The sequence below is a fragment of the Squalius cephalus genome (assembly GCF_949319135.1).
Source record: "Squalius cephalus genome assembly, chromosome: 23".
Taxonomy (NCBI): domain Eukaryota; kingdom Metazoa; phylum Chordata; class Actinopteri; order Cypriniformes; family Leuciscidae; genus Squalius; species Squalius cephalus.
The window spans coordinates 7,400,368-7,421,498 of NC_137144.1; the positions used below are offsets into that span (position 1 = coordinate 7,400,368).

The window sequence follows — 21,131 nt, forward strand, 5'->3', positions numbered from 1 at the left end:
ATGCATGTCACCCTTAATATAATGCATGTAGATAAATGATTCTTAATCATTATACTTTACACAGGATGTGCTGACCATCCTCAGTCATGCTTTTATAAATGGTGCTAGCCAGATATAATTTATGGAGTATCCTAAAATTTATATAGAAATAAAGCTTGCATAATCTGTGACTGAATTAATTTTCATGTCAATAAATAAACAAATAAAAAAATACAAAAACAAATTAATTGTAAATAGAAAAGAATAGAATAGAAAAACTTAGAAACTCATGGCAGTCTAATTTAGTTACACATGATCAATTATCATAAATTACATTACTTTTACTTTTGATATTTGATGTAACGTTACACTTGAAGGAAAATACTCTTCCTCTTTTAAGGTGGACTTTTAGTGGAGCAACATTTTACATGTGTAGTAGCCCATCTTTACTTTCACTAAAGTACATGACTTGCGTGATTTTTTTGTCCATCACTGTTAATATGGTACAAGACATCAGCTTCCTGCAATTTAAAACACCTTAATTATGACTTACCAGGTATAATGTCGGATGTCCTCGTCCGATCCTGCAAAGCGCTTCAGTCCAAAACAACTCCGCAGCTGGAGATCCTGAATTTGTAGTTCGAGCTCCTTTACTTTCAGGCGAAGCGAAGTGTATCATTTTCCTCAGCTAACAGATCTGCGACCATTGATGTTGTAGGAGTAATACAGTAATCGTGATCTGGTGCCAGGGTAGCCACCTCCATCTCTTCTTCTGAGTCGATGTCATGGACAGGAGGAGGGCTATCCGCTCTGGGTCTCCGCTCCCACACGCTCGCCCTCGGTGCCGGTATTTGAAAATTATTCCAAGAAAAAATGTTGCTATTAGTAAACAAAAACAATTTCTAAAGCTATTTCTTCTAAACATTAGATCACTCACACCCAAGGCAGTTATTGTAAATGAAATAGTCACAGATAATAGCTTCGATGTACTTTGCCTTACTGAAACCTGGCTTAAACCAAATGATTATTTCGGTCTAAATGAGTCTACTCCATCAGGATACTCCTATAAGCATGAGCCCCGTCTGATTGGTCGTGGCAGCGGTGTTGCAACAATCTATAGAGATATTCTCAATGTTACTCAGAAAACGGGTTATAAGTTTATTTCGCTTGAAGTACATGTACTAAATGTTACGCTCTTAGATGTTAGAAAAACATCCCTATTATCTCTAGCCTTGGCTACCGTACATAGACCGCCTGGGCCTTGATTTCCTAAAAGAGTTTGCAGATTTTCTCTCAGACCTATTAGTCAATGTCGATAAAGCATTAATTGTTGGAGATTTTAACATAACACGTAGATAATCCAAATGATGCGTTAGGGGCTGCGTTTACAGATTTATTAAACTCCTTTGGAGTCAAGCAAAACGTTACCGGACCAACTCATCGTTTTAATCATACACTCGATTTAATTATATCACATGGAACCGATCCAACCAATATAGACATCATTCCACAAAGTGATGATGTCACTGACCATTACATGGTAACTTGCATATTACGTACTCCTGTAATATGTCATGCTGCACCGCGTTATCGATCAGGCAGAACAATTCTTCCATCCACCATAGATAATTTTTCAAATAGCTTATTTGATCTGTCTCAGCTGCTCAGTGAACCTAAACAAATAGATGAACTAGAGGAATTAACTAGCACTATGAGCACCATTCTCTCTGGTAAATTGGATATTGTTGCACCCATTAGATTAAAAAAGGTCAGAGAGAAAAGTAAAGCACCCTGGTACAACAATACTACGCATGTTCTAAAGAGAGAAACCCGTAATTTAGAGCGTAAATGGAAACAAACTAATTTAGAGGTCTTTAGAATCGCATGGAAAGACAGTATGTCACGTTATAAAAAGGCCCTAAAAGCGGCCAGGGCTGAGCACCTCCGCAAACTAATAGAAAACAACCAAAACAATCCTAGGTTTTTATTTAACAACGTGGCTAGACTAACAAATAAACAGATGTCACCTGAACAAAATATTCCGTTACAGTTTAGTAGCAATGATTTCATGAAGTTCTTCACTGAGAAAATAGAAAACATCAGAACCACAATTGTAAACGTTCAGTCCTCAATTGCGCCTTATAATCTAGCCTCAACTATCACCCCGCAAGAACAATTACAGTGCTTTACAACTATAGAACAAAAAGAGTTAAATAAACTTATCACTTCATCTAAAACAACAACATGTTTATTAGATCCTATACCCACTAAACTACTGAAAGAAGTGTTACCTGTAGTGGAAGAGCCTCTCCTCAATATTATTAACTCATCTTTATTTTTAGGTCATGTTCCAAGAACTTTTAAATTGGCAGTTCCCTATCGTTCGGTCACTACGACGTACGTCGTGGTGAACGACGAATAGGAATCTCGCTAGAGAGGCCAATCTACTTCGAGTGAACTAAAACAAGCCAATGCACATTGGCGTGCAATCATTTGCATCAGCTGTGCAGCCTCGCAGCGCGGGTATTTAACGAGCAGCTGGTGTGATTGCACTTCAGCTTTTTGCTTCGGAGCCAAGCACTTCGATGCGTCTTACAGAGAGTGATTTACTAATCAACGAGCCTTTCTGGACCTCTCCTTCCCGGTGCGGGCGTTACAGCACGGCAGCGCGAGCAGTCTTTTTCTCTCTTCTCTCTTCTCTTTCTGTCTTTTTTTTTTGTTTTGTGGTATTGATCAAAAAAAAAAAAAGCTGTTATAACAGCTGGTAAGGTGCGCCAGCAGAGCGCTCAAAAGCTGTTTTTACAGCTGGTAAGACCTGCCAGCGAGAGAGAGAGAGACAGCGCACAGACAGGTGCACATTCCTGTCTGTGTTCGCAGTGACTGTTCCCCTGCGTGTTTCAGCACCAGTGAGAGCAGTCCCTAAAAGAGCTTACACAGATAGAGAGCGTCTTTTTCAAAAAGAGAAAAAAATGACTTTCTATCTGTGTGTTTCTGGATGCGGTCGTTACCTGGGTTCGCGGGATGGTCACGAACGCTGCCTCGTGTGTCTGGGCATTAAACACGCTGAGGCAGCGTTTGTGGATGAGTCATGTACCCATTGTGGGAAGATGGCCATCGCGGAGCTGCGGTCGAGACTCACGTTCCTGCAAAGGGGCGGAGTCCCCGTGCCGCTGCCTCGATCCAATCCTCCTCAGAGGGTGGCTTCGGGCAGCGACATGGGTGACCTGAGGATCACGGTGAGCGCGGCTCCTTCGGGGAACCAACCCCCTAGGAGCCCTCACTCCTCTCATGCTCCGCAGCCAGTTGAGCCCCCATTGGAGAGAGCTGGACCATCCTCGCGGTGTGTACCGGTTGTCTCCTTTGGGGCTCCCTGTGAGGATCAGATGTCGATCGCTGCATCGGAGGGTGGGTCAGACTTCTCTGCGGATGACGACTCGGCGCCGTTGCCTCCTTCGGGGGTGTCAACGGTGCCTGAGACGGACCCGGAGATGATGGCCATGCTTTCCCGGGCCGCCAACGGGGTCGGGCTCGTGTGGAATCCTCCACCGTGTCCCGAACCCTCGAGGTTGGACGATTGGTATCTCGGGGTGGCGCGCGCTGGTTCTCAGCAACCCACCCCAGTGCCTTTCTTCCCGGAAGTGCATGAGGAGCTTACGGGGACATGGACGGCACCTTTTACTGCCAGAAACCGTTCCGGTGGCTCCTCCTCCCTCACCACCCTTGATGGCGGGGCAGCTAAGGGATACACGCGCATCCCGCCAGTGGAACGGGCCGTTGCTATGCAACTGTGCCCTAACTCCACTTGGCGCGGAGAACCGTGTCTCCCTTCACGGGCCTGTAAGTACTCGTCGGATTTAACCGGGAAAGGCTTACAAGGCCTGTGGGGAAGCTGCCTCTGCCGTGCACGCCATGGCGTTGCTGCAGGTTCATCAGGCCAAGGCACTGAAGAACCTGCACGAGGGTGGTCATGATCCCCAAGTTCTTCAGGAACTTCGTATCGCGACGGACCTCGCGCTTCGTGCGACGAAGGTGACCGCGCGGTCGGTGGGTCGTGCGATGTCCACCATGGTGGTCCAGGAACGCCATCTCTGGCTGTGTCTGGCGGACATGCGGGAGACCGATAAGCTCCGGTTCCTGAACTCCCCCGTGTCCCAGACCGGCCTCTTCGGCGACGCGGTCGAGAACTTCGCCCAGCAGTTCTCGGCTGTACAAAAGCAGACTGAGGCCATCCGTCACATCCTGCCGCGGCGGCCAGCTGCTGCTCCCACCCCTCCGTCTGCGGCTCCTCAGTCTGCTCGTCGCCGAGGACGGCCTCCTGCGTCTGCCCCTGCTCCCGCGCCGCAGCAGCAGCCTCCATCCAAACGGCGCCGTGGAGCCAGTCGCAGGCGGGCCGCCCCGCCCGTCCAGGTCCCCGCTAAGAAGGGCGGCAAAGCCAGGAGCAAGCGGCCCTAGGACGGGCGACCCAGAGATGGCAGGGACTGCTCTCCAGGAGACGATGACTGCATCGCTCCATCCCCCGGAAGAGGGCCGGGTGGAAAATCTTTGTTTTCCTTTTCTTTTTGTTCCGCCGCTGGCCTCAATACCAGCGGTACCCAAATTTTCAATAAAAGAGCAGTTTCTTCCGTCTCTGGGTCCGAAGAGGGCCCGGAGAGCAGTGGGGGGAGAGAATCCTCACCACTCTCATCCGCCTCTTCTATCGCCAGCAGGCAGCAGTGTGCAGTTCGAGAACGCAACCAAGTCATCTCCTGCACCTCCCGCCTCGTGGAACCAGGTAAGTGTTGCGCAGCACACTCAGACTCCGCTACGGGTCGCCTCCCAGAGAGAGCCTCCCGAGCCGAGCCCCTGTGTTCCACCTCGCTGCCCCACTCCGGGCACGCCTACGGTCCCTTTGGTTCCGCTTGTACGGTCTCTGCGAGCCTGGCTAGCGCTCCCCAGTCCGTCTCGCTGGCTCATTCGGACCATCAGGCTCGGCTATGCGATTCAGTTCGCCCGGCGTCCCCCCAAGTTTCGGGCCATCCACTCCACTACAGTGAGAGCAGCCGATGCCCGTGTCTTGAGCGCGGAGATCGCAGTCCTACTGGCGAAGGACGCGATAGAGCCGGTCCCTCCAGCCGATATGAGGTCAGGGCACTACAGTCCCTACTTCATTGTGCCCAAGAAAGGTGGTGGGTTACGACCGATCTTGGACCTGCGAGTTTTGAATCGGAGCCTTCACAGGCTACCGTTCAAAATGCTCACGCAGAAACGCATTTTCGAATGCATCCGTCCCCAAGATTGGTTTGCAGCGATCGACTTGAAGGACGCGTACTTTCATGTCTCGATTCTTCCTCGACACAGGCCGTTTCTGCGCTTTGCGTTCGAGGGTCGAGCATATCAGTACAAGGTCCTGCTCTTCGGGCTGGCCCTGTCTCCCCATGTCTTCACGAAAGTCACGGAGGGGGTTCGCATTCTCAACTATCTCGACGACTGGCTCATACTAGCACACTCTCGAGATCAGTTATGCGAACACAGGGACCTCGTGCTCAGGTTTAATACCTATGATCACGCGCGTGAACTCGGCAATCGACTACTTTGGACTTCAACCGAAAAACAGGATGTAAACAAAGGTATTTGCGCTGGCTTAAATAACATCATTTTTATACATTTCTTTCACATCTACTGCAGTCAGACTCACTCGTGTTCACTCAGAAGGAATCACTCACATTTTCTGTGCACTTGTAATGACACATCAAGGATGTTAAGAGGCTAAAAGCAGGTTTAGTCCTTGCCCCATTGAAGTCAACAGGGTGCAAATTTTAAAAATAGAATAACTCGGTGTAGGCAACACCGATTTTTGTCGTTGTTCTCTGTATTGACAGCACTCCAAATGTACAAAAAAATGAGCTCAATGTTAAAATTGACCGGAGTTCTCCTTTAATTTCTTCCTATTCTGAAGTGCATCAAACAGCCATCTAACATTACCACACACTGTAAGTTTTAGTCCACTTACATTAAAACAACCAGAGGGTTAAGTAAGTCGCTTTGGATAAAAAGCGTCTGCTAAATGACAGTTTAAAAAAAAGCATAATAATAGCTGATCCAAGTACAGTGACAGCTGTGCAAAATTCAGACTGAAATTGTCCTTCAGTCATCATCATCTGACAGGTCAGTTGGCATTAGTCTTTAGGAAACTGACCATGGTAAATCCAAAGATTGAGTTTTATTATTAGACTTTATTTTAAAATCACCCTTTTGGCAAGCGAATTTCACTGCAATAATGTTTTATTAGCACAAACAATTAAAATGAATCAGAAATCGACTTAACTAGGCCCAAATGCTCCTGTCTACACAACAATGAACCTTATATCACATGCTTTGTAGAGGCCTAGTAAACTTGATTCACATTAGTATGTAGATTTCTCATGATGTAGCAAGTTATTACATAATGACCTTGATTTTATTAAGTTTATTAAGTTAATTCCAGAACAGTACATAATTTAGAAATTAAGAAAATTTGAGGGCTAAAATTGAGATTTCTCAAATGTGTATTTAAACGTAGTAATTTAGCCAACACTGAAATCATGTTTTCTTCATCCACATCCTGGATGGTTTTTCGAATATAACAACAGGAGAATCAATGTATTTGCTCTTAAATTCTTTCATTCGATAACTATTACCTCAATAACCCAACCAAACAAGAATTAAACTATTAAGCTTTCTTAAACTTGTCATTTTCGCTGAATAACAAAAAAACAGCTTTGATGAAACACGGATCAAATTACAGTTTAGAAAATCCACCAATTTACAACGTGTTTTTTTCTACATTTACCATATTTAGTTTTGAATGTGGTATTTGCAACAGATTCTAAAACATCTGAAAAAAAAACATTTTTTTTTAAATGTAGGGTCGGGCAGGTATGGATTTTAAAATTGTATTTTATTATTTGTTATATGTATGGACATGTATTTATGTTTAAACCACTTCTATTATTGATTGGTATCAGGATGTTTCAACCACTATAACAAAAAGTGTTTTTCAAAAAATGTGCCTATACTCTACCTTTAGGAGAAAATGGGTGGCTCTTAAAAAGAGACATTCGAATCAGGTGAGAGAAGGAGTGAGATGAAATAAAAAAGTAGCTGTTGAAACTATGATAAACTTCAAAGTTAAAAAACCTGAGAAAAAAAAAAGAGAAAGAATTCATACATCTGAGAGAAAGATCAAATATCAAAAGATGCAGTTTTTCACCACTTAAACAGTAACAATCAACAGAAACTCTTTAAATGGATAGAGTGGGTGGCTCTTAAAAGAGCCTTTGTGGTAGCTGAAGTCTTCAGATCCCGCTTTACTTCGAGCTGGTGTATTTGGTGACGGCCTTGGTGCCCTCGGACACGGCGTGTTTGGCCAGCTCTCCGGGCAGCAGCAGACGCACGGCGGTCTGGATCTCTCTAGAAGTGATGGTGGAGCGCTTGTTGTAGTGCGCGAGGCGAGACGACTCACCGGCGATGCGCTCGAAGATGTCGTTGACGAAAGAGTTCATGATGCCCATCGCCTTGGAGGAGATACCGGTGTCAGGGTGGACCTGTTTCAACACTTTATAGACGTATATGGCATAGCTCTCCTTCCTGGACTTTCTGCGCTTCTTTCCTCCCTTACCGGCGGTCTTGGTGACGGCCTTCTTAGAGCCCTTCTTGGGCGCGGACTTTGCTGGTTCAGGCATGATGATGAGTGATCAGAGAACTGACGAGTCAGTGTAAAATCCAGTGCGATACAGAGGCATTTATTCGCTCCTTATGCTAATTTTCAAAGAGATTCGAGAATCTGCTGATTGCCTGTTTTCATAGGCCAAACCCATAAACTCGTATTTCATTGGACAACTCAAAGAATCACGAGAGGAAAAAGGGCCAATCACGAGCGGTTAAATGATAGCCCCTCCTACCGCCAAATGTTTGAGTGACACGCCACAGGACACTGTTTCCTTTGTTCATTTCCCGCTATTTATTTTCGCTTTGATAAAATTTTGAAGAAAAAGCCAAATATTACGGATGATCGTGTAATCAGAAAACTCTTTTTGAAGGGAATTAATAATAGCAACGATAAAATTCTTTTAAAAACAGCTTTGTATACCAGAAAGTCTCTCAAAGCCCCTTTACCGCTGACGTTTCACTTTTATTTTCACCATTTTCTCTTTTTTTCTTGTTTCTGTAAATCACTTTAAAGTCTAATAGGTGGTGAATCTCTAGGAAATGTGCTTCTGAAAGAAAAGTTTATAAAACTCCATTTTTTATGCGACTTTAATGCAATTATACAGTGAACCTTATGTGACCCTGGACCACAAAACATTTATACATCGTATGAAAGCTGAATAAATAAGCTTTCCATTGATGTATGGGTTTGCTAGGATAGGACAATATTTGGCGGGATACAACTATTGAACATCTGGAATCTGAGGATGCCAAAAAATGGAAACATTGAGAAAAATCACCTTTAAATTTGTCCATTTATGTTCACGATTGTGCTGCATTCATTCACAAAATAAGTGTTTTATATAATGTTAGGAAATTTACGAAATATTTTCATGGTATAAAATAAAAAAAATCTGTAATTGACCCATTCAGTGTATCTATTGCTGTAAATACTTGTGCTACTTGACTGATTTCGTGGTCCATGATCACATATTCAGTAAAGACAAGTCAAAACTATCCTTACAGAATTATTTTTCCAAAAACAATTTAGAATTGTATCGTTTACTTTCAAGAAAAGCATGAATCATTAACACTGATGTAGCAAGACTCTTTAACTGAAAGTGTGTGTGGCTCTTAAAAGAGCCGTTGGGTTTGTTGGGTTTGTGTGGTTTCTCCTGGTTTCAGGCGTTTATCCGCCGAAGCCGTACAGAGTGCGTCCCTGTCTCTTCAGCGCGTACACAACATCCATGGCGGTGACGGTCTTTCTCTTGGCGTGCTCGGTGTAGGTGACGGCATCGCGGATCACGTTCTCCAGGAACACCTTCAACACTCCGCGGGTCTCCTCGTAGATCAGACCGGAGATGCGCTTGACGCCGCCGCGGCGAGCCAGACGACGAATAGCGGGTTTGGTGATTCCCTGGATGTTATCGCGCAAAACTTTACGGTGACGCTTAGCGCCTCCTTTCCCGAGTCCTTTACCGCCTTTGCCTCTTCCAGACATGTTTCACTCAATCCAGTCAAATGATGACAAGAAATGTACGTTCACCGTTGCAAGGAGGCCTTTTATATTTACTTACAGGACCTGATAGAAACCAAGACTGCGTCACAAGGCGCAAAACGCCCCTCCCTCAATATAGTTCCAGCACAAAACAATGTGGTTTAACCCAAACCATAATCTAACGAGGCCTGTCCGAATTCTTTCATGTTTATAAGATTTATTTCATTTGATGAAGAGGATGTTATATCATCATATAATATACAGAGATACTGAATGCTAATGAAATGTGCTAATCTAGAAGTACAGTATAGTACATTTTGTATTAGATAATTCAGATATATTTGCAGAATATAAATGATTTCTGGCCTCAGTGGTTTAAACTGTATGTCTACCTTTAGCTGAACTTGCACCTGTATAAGAGTAATCTCTAAAGTTGGCATTGAACTTGCGCTAAAAGTTTCAAAACAGACCATGCCACTATTAGGGAGTAGCTGGAAGAAAAGAATTGACTGAAAAAAACAACCACTGTAGTCTTGTTTGGGGAAACTGTGTGAAGATGAAACGAAGCTTTACCTGTAAATATGAAGATAGATTTCTAGCTCCGTTGAAACTATCCACAACATTGGAATCTGAGTGCGCAGTTTATTTGTGTGATTCGCACCCTGTACAACTGACATCACAGTATTGAAGTAAAATAAAAAATAATATAGATCTATACAAACATTAAAATACATAACCGCTTCAATTACATTCTAATAATTCATATTTCCTGATGTCTAAGGAGTTTGTAATAGGGTTAGGATTAGATTTATAGTAATGGTAACTGATGATTTAGAAAACGGTGACCCAGAGAGTATTAATGTAATGCATGAACGCAACTTTCTACTCATATTGAGTTAAACTGGAAATGATCTCGTTCAGTGCAGTTTTGGTGGCTCTTAAAAGAGCCGTTGTGGGTTGACGCAGACGCGGGTTTAAGCGCGCTCTCCGCGGATGCGGCGGGCCAGCTGAATATCTTTGGGCATGATGGTGACCCTCTTGGCGTGGATGGCGCACAGGTTGGTGTCCTCGAACAGACCAACCAAATAAGCCTCGCTGGACTCCTGCAGGGCCATGACAGCGGAGCTCTGGAAGCGCAGGTCCGTCTTGAAGTCCTGAGCGATTTCTCTCACCAGCCGCTGGAAAGGCAGTTTGCGGATCAGCAGCTCGGTGGACTTCTGATAGCGGCGGATCTCCCGCAGAGCCACGGTCCCGGGCCGGTAACGGTGAGGCTTCTTGACGCCGCCGGTGGCCGGAGCGCTCTTACGGGCGGCTTTAGTAGCGAGCTGCTTCCTCGGGGCTTTACCACCGGTAGATTTACGAGCGGTCTGCTTGGTTCTTGCCATTGCTGCGGTCTTTCTCTTTGTCCTGCTTGCGCTGGAAGGAAATGCTGCAATACGTTATACACCCGCTTTTAAAGCATTGAACCGCCACGAGCTCATAGTGTCGCGAGGATGCAGACCTTGTGATTGGCTAATACGTGACGTCTACGCATGAGTGCCAGCCAATGACTGCGCGTTTCCTCTTTTTCAAACAAGTGGAAGGTTTCCCGCTCGAGCTGCTTTTCTTGTTGAATACTTTATATACATTAAACAGTGTATATATATAACACCTCCCTGGTCTTTATACTCACAATGTTGTATTAAATTGTTCTGAAATACTCGCATTAATTCCCAGTGATTGTGCAGATCTCGGATTAGAAGATCACATTACAGTCTGTGTAAAAGCACTGCAGCGAGACACACTAGGGTTTCCATCCGCCCCGTAAAATAGGGGATCAAAGAAACTGAGTAATATTCACCAATTTATTTTACCATGAAGCCGATATGCATGTTGCTTTTTATTTTGAACAAATTATTAAAATATTCAAAACACTACCAGAGCTTGGTAGACCAGCTATATTTTTATATTAAGGGAGATTGGTTGGGTGACAAACACACATTAGGGGATCATCATGTGCTTATGACAAACACGCACATCTACGACTGTAAGGATACTATAATCAATGAAACTATCATATATTTTACTCTGGTTTGATAGGTCATTTTCTCTCTCAACCAAACGCCTCTATGACGTTTAAAAATATTAAAAAGGAAAAACGCTCTCTATCAGATAAAATGGGTGGCTCTTAAAAGAGCCTTTTGGTTTAAATGAGACAAACTTGAGTCCATTTATTTAGATTTGGAGGGTTTCTCGGTCTTCTTGGGCAGGAGCACGGCCTGAATGTTGGGCAGCACGCCGCCCTGAGCGATGGTCACTCGGCCCAAAAGTTTGTTGAGCTCCTCGTCGTTGCGCACCGCCAGCTGCAGGTGACGGGGGATGATGCGGGTCTTCTTGTTGTCCCGAGCGGCGTTTCCAGCCAGCTCCAGGATCTCAGCGGTCAGATACTCGAGCACCGCCGCCAGATAAACAGGAGCTCCGGCACCGACGCGCTCGCCGTAGTTTCCTTTGCGGAGAAGCCTGTGAACACGGCCGACGGGGAACTGCAGTCCCGCTCTAGAGGAGCGAGTCTTAGCCTTCGCTCTGGCTTTACCACCGGTTTTGCCTCTTCCACTCATTGTTTTTAAAATAGTTTTAACAAACTTCACAACCAAAAGTAAGCAACAGAATAAAATCCGTATGCCTCCACTCACTGACTTTAAACGAGAGTGCCAGTCGCCGATTGGTTTAGAGTCTGTAAAGATTTAAACCAATCACTGAACTTCTCTCCCCTTTCTAGCGGGTATGTGAGTGTGACTAATACGAAAGTACAAAAATGGATATTGTACACTGTTCCTACCAAAAGCGCTGCACCTTTCACACAGACACACACTGTATATTCTGTGCACACTGACCATCAGATACTGTACAGTATTATGTTCCTATTGCAATATTTAGATAGTTTTATCACTGTCCATATTGTTGGATGTGGGGTTGTTTGTGTTGTATTATCACAATTCCCCAGCATAGTGTTGTGTGTATATTCTGTCTGTACCGTGTTGCATAACATGCCATTTCTGAACAGTCTGAACCCTCTTTTTTTGGCCATTTACAATACATTTCTTATATAGTAATGGTTTAATAAAGTTTTTTTTTTTTAACTGGGTGTTTAGAATTGTTTGTTTAGAATGAAAGAGTCCAAGAGGTTATAAGTCACATCTCCATTGAAAATTAATTTCACATTTCTATCGAAATGAACAGAAAACTTCAATATAAATAAGTTTTGCTCTAATTCAGAGTAAGTGGGTGGCTCTTAAAAGAGCCGTTGAGGCACAAACAGTGAACTTTACTTCTTTTTGGGCGCTGCCCTTTTAGGCTTGGTGGCTTTAGGTTTTGCCACCTTAGGTTTAGCAGTCTTTGCCTTCTTGGGACTCTTGGCTGCTTTCTTAGCGGCTGCTGGTTTCTTTGCCTTCTTGGGGCTCTTCGTCGCCTTCTTAGCTGCTGTGGCGGCAGGTTTCTTGGCCTTCTTGGGCGACTTCTTAGCGGCGGGTTTCTTGGGCGATTTCTTGGCGGCGGGCTTCTTTGCCGCAGCGCTCTTGGGCTTCTTGGCAGCAGCGGGTTTCTTGACCGCGGGCTTCTTCGCTTTAGTAGCCGCTTTCTTCTTGGTCTCGGCTTGCTGTTTGTTGAGCTTGAATGAGCCCGAGGCGCCGGTCCCTTTGACCTGCACCAGGGCGCCTTTGGTCACCAGGCTCTTGATGGCGATCTTGACGCGGGAGTTGTTCTTCTCTACATCGTAGCCGCCAGCAGCGAGCGCTTTCTTCAGCGCGGCGAGAGACACGCCGCTCCTCTCCTTGGATGCGGACACAGCTTTGACGATGAGCTCGCCGACGCCTGGACCTGCTTTCTTCGCTTTCGCAGCGGACTTCTTCTTGGGCGCTTTGGCCGGGGCGGCAACAGCGGGTGCGGGTGCGGTTTCTGCCATTTCTCTCTGATTGGATCTACAGTCTTTCAAATGCTGTCTCTGGTTTCTGCAATGACTGGCTGTCGCGCAGCGCTGCGCTCTTAAATAACACATGAGAACCTTATAGACTCAACCTGCCCGCTCGGCGTCTGTGCGCGTCCACGAACCCCTCATGCGTGTGTTTTTTCTCTTACAATTTGAGGAAAAACTGGAACGGTAAAATAGTTTAGCACAGTCAAAACAAAGTGAACACCAAGCAGAGGTTCTGAGCTTTCATTTGAGACTAATATACGAGAAGAGGAAATGTTTATTTTGCCTTCATCAGATCAAATCCAAGGCGAGCATCAGGCACGGGAGAAAGCCGCGTGTAAATTTGATAAATAGTTTAAGTGGAAAAGTTGATAAAAGCCTGAACGCGTCTTCTTTATATTCAGCAAACAGTCTGAAGAGACTTTAATGAAATCAGCATCAGTGAGGGGCGTCAGGAGGCTTTCATACAGATGTTGTTCTCTTACGAGAGGTTCTCTCGTATTGCGTAAGGAACTTACGCTACGGGAAAAGTCATCTTTTCTCGAGATACTGAAGCCAAAAAATTATCCTTAATTAATTTTTCATAATTTGTCAACGCAGTGCAGCAGGCAGCACAGCAGAGCTAGAGCGGGCAATACTGCGTGCTCATTGGCTGCCGCGCGGCAACTGCTTAAGCCTACCAGTGAGCCCCGCGTGACGTCACGCCCAATCAGGGTGCGCGCGCCCTCGCGCGTCACAGCCCGCCAGAAGGGGCGGCGTCAGAGCGTATAAAAACAGGGCTCGGAGGCTTAATTCTCTGATTTCTGTCTCTTCAGCGAAGCTCTTCGCATCGCTGCTCTCTGAGAGAAGCCGTCGCCGTCGAAACCAGCAACGAGCCAGCCTAGGACAGCCTGAGGAAGCCGGACGAATCTTCGCCGCCTTCAGCCTGCCGTGCCAGCTCAGCTATCCGGCGATATATCCTTTCTCATTATGTGTTTTACTGATGTATCTTTACACGAGGCGTTGTTTCAAATGCCTCGCACCACTCCCCGCTCTCTCTCTCCCTCTGTCGAGCCGCGCAACTGCGCCTCTCACAAGGTGTGTTAGAGATGCGGATGATTACGGGGCTCGCTCTCTCCCTCTGTTCGAGCCGCGCAAAACGTGCCGCTCACAAGGGATCGCAGACGCGTACGGTCACGGGGCTAGCTTTCTTTACGTTACAAGAAAGCTACCCCCCTCCCCCCCGCCCGCCGTCTCCCGGCGAAAGGAGAAAAGAGTGTTCTAGACCCGCCAAGGCCGTTCTAACCTCCATCTCTAACATATTTCTCAGTCCCCTCCTAGTTCAGGCTACTGGGAATATCTATACTGCAGTAAACGAGCCTGTCACAGCACACGCACGCCTGCAAACATGATAACGCTCTCTGGCTACTCGCCCTCCCCGCACTCTCTCCCTCTGTTCGAGCCGCGCAGACTGCGCCGCTCACAAGGGATTGCAGAAGCTGACAGTCGCGGGGTTAGTTTTCTTTACGTTACAAGAAAGCTACTGTCCCCGCGTCCGTCACTCGCCGGTGATAGGAGAAAAGAGAGTGTTCGAGTCTCACCGAGGCTTGGCTACCGCCTTTCTCACATATTTCTCAGTCCCCTCCAAGTTCAGGCGGCTGAAAATATTAATATTGCAGTTAACGAGCCTGTTACAGTACACGCACGCCTGCAAACATGATAACGCTCTCTGGCTACTCGCTCTCCCCGCACTCTCTCCCTCTGTTCGAGCCGCGCGGACTGCGCCGCTCACAAGGGATTGCAGAAGCTGACAGTCGCGGGGTTAGTTTTCTTTACGTTACAAGAAAGCTACTGTCCCCGCGTCCGTCACTCGCCGGTGATAGGAGGAAAGAGAGCGTTCGAGTCCCACCGAGGCTTGGCTTCCGCCTTTCTCACATATTTCTCAGTCCCCTCTAAGTTCAGGCGGCTGGAAATATTAATATTGCAGTAAACGAGCCTGTCACAGCACACGCACGCCTGCAAACATGATAACGCTCTCTGGCTACTCGCTCTCACCGCACTCTCTCCCTCTGTTCGAGCCGCGCGGACTGCGCCGCTCACAAGGGATTGCAGAAGCTGACAGTCGCGGGGTTAGTTTTCTTTACGTTACAAGAAAGCTACTGTCCCCGCGTCCGTCACTCGCCGGTGATAGGAGGAAAGAGAGCGTTCGAGTCCCACCGAGGCTTGGCTTCCGCCTTTCTCACATATTTCTCAGTCCCCTCTAAGTTCAGGCGGCTGGAAATATTAATATTGCAGTAAACGAGCCTGTTACCTTACACGCTCGCCTGCAAAACATGACGACGCTCCGGCTACTCGCCCCGCTTCCCGCGCAAACTGCGCCGTTCTCAGGGATGTCAGAGCGGACGGTCACGAGTAATGCTCAGCACCCCGCGTGCCTCACTCACCGGCGGAATGAGGAGGGAGATGTTTGTAGCCCCGCTGAGGCCGGGCCATTCTCCAATTCCCATACGTTTCTCAGCCCCCTCTGAGTTTAGGCGGCTGAAAATGTTAATGTTGCAGCAACGAGCCTGTTATAATACACGCACGTCTGCACGCTATCGCCGACGAAAAACATGACCCGCACTCTCTTATGCTCGAGCGAACCGATAGCCTATGCACTCTTCCCCTGTGGCTCAGTGGCAGAATAACAGGCTTTCACACCAGAGACCCGTGTTCGATCCCGGCTCTGGCAGCAAAAATTTTTATGCTGTTCGCTGATCCAAGCTCGCGGCCAGCTTCTCACACGCAGAAAGTGTGTGTATTGCAGCCAATGAGTCAGTTATACAACTCGCTCGCCTGCACACAAACGCTGTTCGTACAGCGGCCCAGAAAATCTGGCAAAGAGTGTTAATTCTGGTTATTCGGCTCACGCCGACGGTGTTTGAGTGTAGTAAATATGCCCACGACCCAGTGTTCATTTCTACACACAAGCACAATTCCCCCTGTGTACCCCACAGAGCACACTCACATAAAGCGCGCACTTGCCGCTCGAGTGTTAAGTGTAGGAAAGGTGCCCGCTCACGAGTGCTCACAACCACACGCTGTTCGCTCTGTCTCACACGTTCAGGGTTCAGATATCGCCACTGCCACCGGCCGTGTTTTAATAAAGAGTCCTGTGCCCGCTCCCCTGCGTTCACACTCTGCTATAAACACTCACGCGCGCTCTCTCAGCGCAATCCGGCCGGTCACTGCTATCAGCGAGTCCCCGTCTCGCAGCACTGTCTCGGCGCGCACCGCGCGCCCGCCACTGCAGTTCCCTCGTCCCGCGCTATGCAGCGGGCAGGACTCAGAGGCCATTCGACCCCTAGCTATGAGTGCGAATGCATGGAAAGCTATTCCGGGTGTGTCGACATGGGTGCTGGACACGGTAATACAGGGCTATTCGCTACAGTTCAGTCGTCGGCCTCCGCGCTTTCAAGCCCGGACCGAAATGAAAGTGAACGCAGAAGCAGCCCATCTGCTTCATGCAGAAATAGCGAAGCTGCTACGAAAAAAAAAAAAAAAAAAAAAAAAAAAAAGGCGATAGAGAGAGTTCCTCCTTCTCTGACCGAGGCGGGCTTTACAGCCGTTATTTCCTCGTGCCCAAGAAGGACGGTGGGCTCAGACCCATATTAGATCTGAGACATTTGAACAGGGCTCTCATGAGACGGCCGTTCAAAATGCTTACGACCAGGCAGATCCTCGCGCTAATTCGCCCGAGGGACTGGTTCATATCTCTCGATCTGAAAGACTAGCGCAGTCAAAAGAGGAACTCATCTCTCACAAGATAGCGCTTCTCAGTCATCTGGAAAGCCTGGGTCTTTCGGTGAACTGGGCCAAGAGCTCACTTATCCCCAGTCAGTCAATTTCCTTCCTAGGAATAGAACTGGACTCGGTGGCGATGACGGCCAGGCTGTCAGAACAGCGCGCGCGCTGTGTTCGACACCTCGCAGCATCCTTCCAAAAGGGCAGATACCTCCCTCTGAAACGTTTCCAGAAGCTGTTAGGCCATATGGCATCAGCCGCAGCGGTCCTACAGCTGGGTTTACTTCGAATGCGCCCGCTTCAATGCTGGCTGAAATCGAAAATACCCCGCGGAGCGTGGGTTTCGGGCAGCGCTCAAGTCAGCGTGACTCAGGTCTGTGTCTCAGCCCTGCAGCCCTGGCTAGCGCCCGAATGGTACCGACAGGGAGTGACAATGGGAGTCATCTCACACCGCAAAGTGGTCTCGACAGACGCGTCCAACATGGGTTGGGGAGCGCTTTACGGGGGCAGACCAATCTGCGGCCCCTGGTCGGGCCCAGAGCGGAACCTCCATATAAACTGTCTGGAGATGTTAGCGGTCGAGAAGGCTTTGAAGCATTTTCTCCCATACTTGCGGGGACACCACGTGCTAGTTCGCTCAGACAACATGTCAGTGGTGTCCTACGTGAACCGCCAGGGCGGACTCAGATCCAGAGCCCTGCGCGCTCTAACAGAACGCCTTTTGGTCTGGGCTCAGGGCTCGCTGCGCTCGCTGAGAGCCGCGCACGTGCCCGGGCACCTGAACGACGACCCGGACAAACTGTCCAGGGACAATGTTACCCCAGGGGAATGGGCGTTACACAGCCAGACGGTACAGACGTTGTGGCGCCGCTTCGGCGAAGCGAAATTGGACCTTTTTGCCACAAGCGAGAACGCTCAGTGCAAAAGGTTCATTTCGAAGAGCAAGGATGCGCTGGCCCAAGTTTGGCCCAGTGTCCCGTTGTACGCTTTCCCCCCGATCTCAATGCTGCCTCAGGTATTAGCAAAGATCAGGGAAACGCGCTGCGCAGTGCTCCTCATAGCCCCGCACTGGGAGAACCAACCCTGGTTCCCGGAGCTGGTGAGCCTGTCAGACACAGCCCCGTGGCCGATTCCGGCGAGGAGAGACCGTCTCTCTCAAGCCCGAGGGTCAATTCTGCATCCCCATCCAGAGCGCTGGTCTCTGCATGCGTGGGTAATCAACGAATATTCGCTGATCTGCCAGAAGGGGTAGTTAACACGACCTCGCAGTCCAGAGCCCCCTCGACGAGGCGGCTCTATGCGTCTAAATGGTCAGTGTTTAACAAATGGTGTGCAGGGAAGAGTTTGAACTCTCAGTCCTGTGGGGTTCCACAGGTTCTGAACTTCCTCCAAGAGCTCTTGGACGCGGGCAGGTCCCCCTCCACGCTCAAGGTGTATGTTGCGGCGATTGCTGCGTTCGCCGACTCGGCGCGCGGCCGCGCACTAGGAAGAAACAAACTCATTACCCGTTTCCTGCGAGGCGCCAGGAGGCTGAACCCTCCGCGGCCACCTTCGGTTCCGAAATGGGATCTGTCTTCGGTCCTGGAGGCCCTTAAAGCTTTTCCCTTCGAGCCGTTAGACTCTGTGGGTCTCTAATACCTCACTTTCAAAACCGTTTTTCTGCTGGCCCTCGCCTCAGTAAAACGTGTGGGTGACTTGCATGCGCTATCAGTTAGCGCGTCGTGTCTCGAGTTTTGACCTAACGACTCGTTAGTCATTCTCAAACCTAGACATGGCTATGTCCCTAAAGTGTTGGGTACTCCTTTCAGAGCACAGGTTATCTCCCTCTCAGCCCTGCCGCCGGCAGCCAGCGAGGTCGATAATAACCTCCTTTGCCCTGTCAGGGCGTTAAGGCTTTATATTACGCGCTCTGCAGCCTTCAGGCTCTCAGAGCAGCTCTTTGTTTCGTTTGGTGGGCACACCAAGGGTCTCGCCGCCTCGAAACAGACGCTATCCAGATGGATAGTGGACGCTATTGCGACAGCATACGCGTCCAAAGACCTGCAGTGCCCTCTGGGCATACGGGCTCATTCCACCAGAGGCGTTGCCTCATCGTGGGCATGGTCCAGTGGGATTTCCATTTATGACATTTGTACGGCAGCAGGCTGGGCCTCCCCGTCTACATTTGTTAGGTTTTATAACCTGGAAGTTCCCGCCCTGCAGGCTAAACTTCTTGCAGTCTAAAATCATGTTCATGCCCTGCTCTTCGCAGGCTGGATATTAGATTTGACTCTTCTGGTCGAGCCGCACTTTCAGGGAAAGCTTTTATATACAGACCGGCTGCGCCGCTCTGTTTCTCCCTACGGGTGCTTATGTACATGTGTTGGCCCGCATTGCTGGCCACCTCTCTCCCCACTCTTCACTCCCCGGGTCCCCTCCCCCTGGAGTTGTGTGTGGATGCATGGCGCGCACGGCGTTGACAAAGGGTTCCCGTAGCGTAAGTTCCTTACGCAATACGAGAGAACCTCTCGTAAGAGAACGATACTCGGTTACTCACGTAACCTCGGTTCTCTCTAGAGAGGGAACGAGTATTGCGTTCCCTGCCGTGCTTGCGCCTCGAGCTCATGTCGCTTCATTCGACAGAAACCAGAGAATTAAGCCTCCGAGCCCTGTTTTTATACGCTCTGACGCCGCCCCTTCTGGCGGGCTGTGACGCGCGAGGGCGCGCGCACCCTGATTGGGCGTGACGTCACGCGGGGCTCACTGGTAGGCTTAAGCAGTTGCCGCGCGGCAGCCAATGAGCACGCAGTATTGCCCGCTCTAGCTCTGCTGTGCTGCCTGCTGCACTGCGTTGACAAATTATGAAAAATTAATTAAGGATAATTTTTTGGCTTCAGTATCTCGAGAAAAGATGACTTTTCCCGTAGCGTAAGTTCCTTACGCAATACTCGTTCCCTCTCTAGAGAGAACCGAGGTTACGTGAGTAACCGAGTATCGTTTTGGGCAGCTTGAAGCACACGAACATCCGGAGACTGAGTCTCTCTGTGACTCTCATATCTAGCCAGATGATCTGTCCATATAATAATAACATTAATCACAATAATAAATGTATACGCCTGATCACACAAGTGTTAATGTTTTAACTTGTTAAACACGTTTCCATAAGCTGATGTGCCTATGTCGAGTCATTCCACGAAACCGGTATGATTTGAGTCCCTCTGACCTTTTTAAGTCTTTTTTACCTATTGGGTCACCGAAATCTATTTTTAAAAGCTTTTTGTATCAATTGAAATGTCTCCTTTAATAAAGTTTAAAACCAATGACATACCTATTATCTTTATATTAGAAATTAGCTTGTTTTTTTTCAGTTGACACCACCTATTTTGTCCCTCATGGCCTTCTATGAAAGTGTACTTGGGATATGAATAATAAAATTTGAAAAAAGTCCATACATTTTGCCATTACCATGAAGATCTATCTGTGCTTTTTTGCTGGTAATGTTTTTTTTTTTTCAAGTAAATTCAAGATTATACATTAAAATCACATTATTTAGTTCTGTCCCTCAGTAACCCTGTTAAACAAATCATTCTCCCCCATAAAAATAATGAACAGATCCTTATTTGTGACTTCTTATTTGTGAATAAGTCTTCTGAACAACATTGTGTGTAGACACAGGCAAGGTACCACCATCTCTTATAACTATAACTTATTTAGAATTGTGATATTGTGGTTGTCAGGCTCAACGACTCAACCCTGTTACATCAAATAAAGATAGAATTCTTTTACTTGTGAAAATGATCTTTGTTATTTCAACAATATACATGATTTCTTAATACCATGCATGCCATGTGCTCTCCTGTTATTCACTACATGTAGAGCAGTGGCCATTTTCGAGCAAAAAATCACAACCCCGTTACTTTTTTGCTACGAAGCGAAGCTACATGCAAAAAAAACAAAAAGTTTATAATGTTGTGAATAATGTTCTAATGTATACTAAGTTATTGTTGTTTTTCCTGTAGTCGGGTTAATAAAACTGAGTTGCAATTGCAATTTATATATGTTGTTTTTCTTGGTTACATAATGAAATACAGTGCTTATAGAAAATCTTACAGTGAATTTGAGTAAAAAACAACTATGTATATGTTAAGCTGTATTTGTCTCTTCAACCCTGTTACCCTAGTCTCAACCCCGTCACACCTACATTTTTATTATTATTATTTTTTTAAGTTTATGAATAAGTAATTTAATGTTTGTTGAACTTAGTCTGAAATGTTCAGAGCAATCATAAGAATACTGATT

At 47.2% G+C, this 21,131-nt stretch overlaps 5 protein-coding genes across 5 annotated transcripts; all 5 read right to left on the reverse strand.

Moving 5' to 3' along the window:
• Positions 1-4,549: 4,549 nt before the first annotated feature.
• LOC307151742 (histone H2B) lies at positions 4,550-7,708 on the reverse strand. The gene has a single exon (XM_079859883.1). The coding sequence runs from the start codon at positions 7,677-7,679 to the stop codon at positions 7,305-7,307; it is 375 nt and encodes a 124-aa protein (XP_079716009.1). The 5' UTR covers positions 7,680-7,708; the 3' UTR covers positions 4,550-7,304.
• Positions 7,709-8,166: 458 nt separating this feature from the next.
• LOC307151743 (histone H4) lies at positions 8,167-9,176 on the reverse strand. The gene has a single exon (XM_079859884.1). The coding sequence runs from the start codon at positions 9,143-9,145 to the stop codon at positions 8,834-8,836; it is 312 nt and encodes a 103-aa protein (XP_079716010.1). The 5' UTR covers positions 9,146-9,176; the 3' UTR covers positions 8,167-8,833.
• Positions 9,177-9,931: 755 nt separating this feature from the next.
• On the reverse strand, positions 9,932-10,615 carry LOC307151738 (histone H3.2-like). Its single transcript, XM_079859879.1, has one exon. The coding sequence runs from the start codon at positions 10,525-10,527 to the stop codon at positions 10,117-10,119; it is 411 nt and encodes a 136-aa protein (XP_079716005.1). The 5' UTR covers positions 10,528-10,615; the 3' UTR covers positions 9,932-10,116.
• A 592-nt stretch (positions 10,616-11,207) lies between these two features.
• On the reverse strand, positions 11,208-11,772 carry LOC307151740 (histone H2A-like). The gene has a single exon (XM_079859881.1). It carries the CDS (start codon positions 11,737-11,739, stop codon positions 11,353-11,355), a length of 387 nt encoding a protein of 128 aa, XP_079716007.1. The 5' UTR covers positions 11,740-11,772; the 3' UTR covers positions 11,208-11,352.
• A 603-nt stretch (positions 11,773-12,375) lies between these two features.
• Positions 12,376-13,118, reverse strand: LOC307151736 (histone H1-like). The gene has a single exon (XM_079859877.1). It carries the CDS (start codon positions 13,080-13,082, stop codon positions 12,447-12,449), a length of 636 nt encoding a protein of 211 aa, XP_079716003.1. The 5' UTR covers positions 13,083-13,118; the 3' UTR covers positions 12,376-12,446.
• Between the last annotated feature and the right edge of the window lie 8,013 nt (positions 13,119-21,131).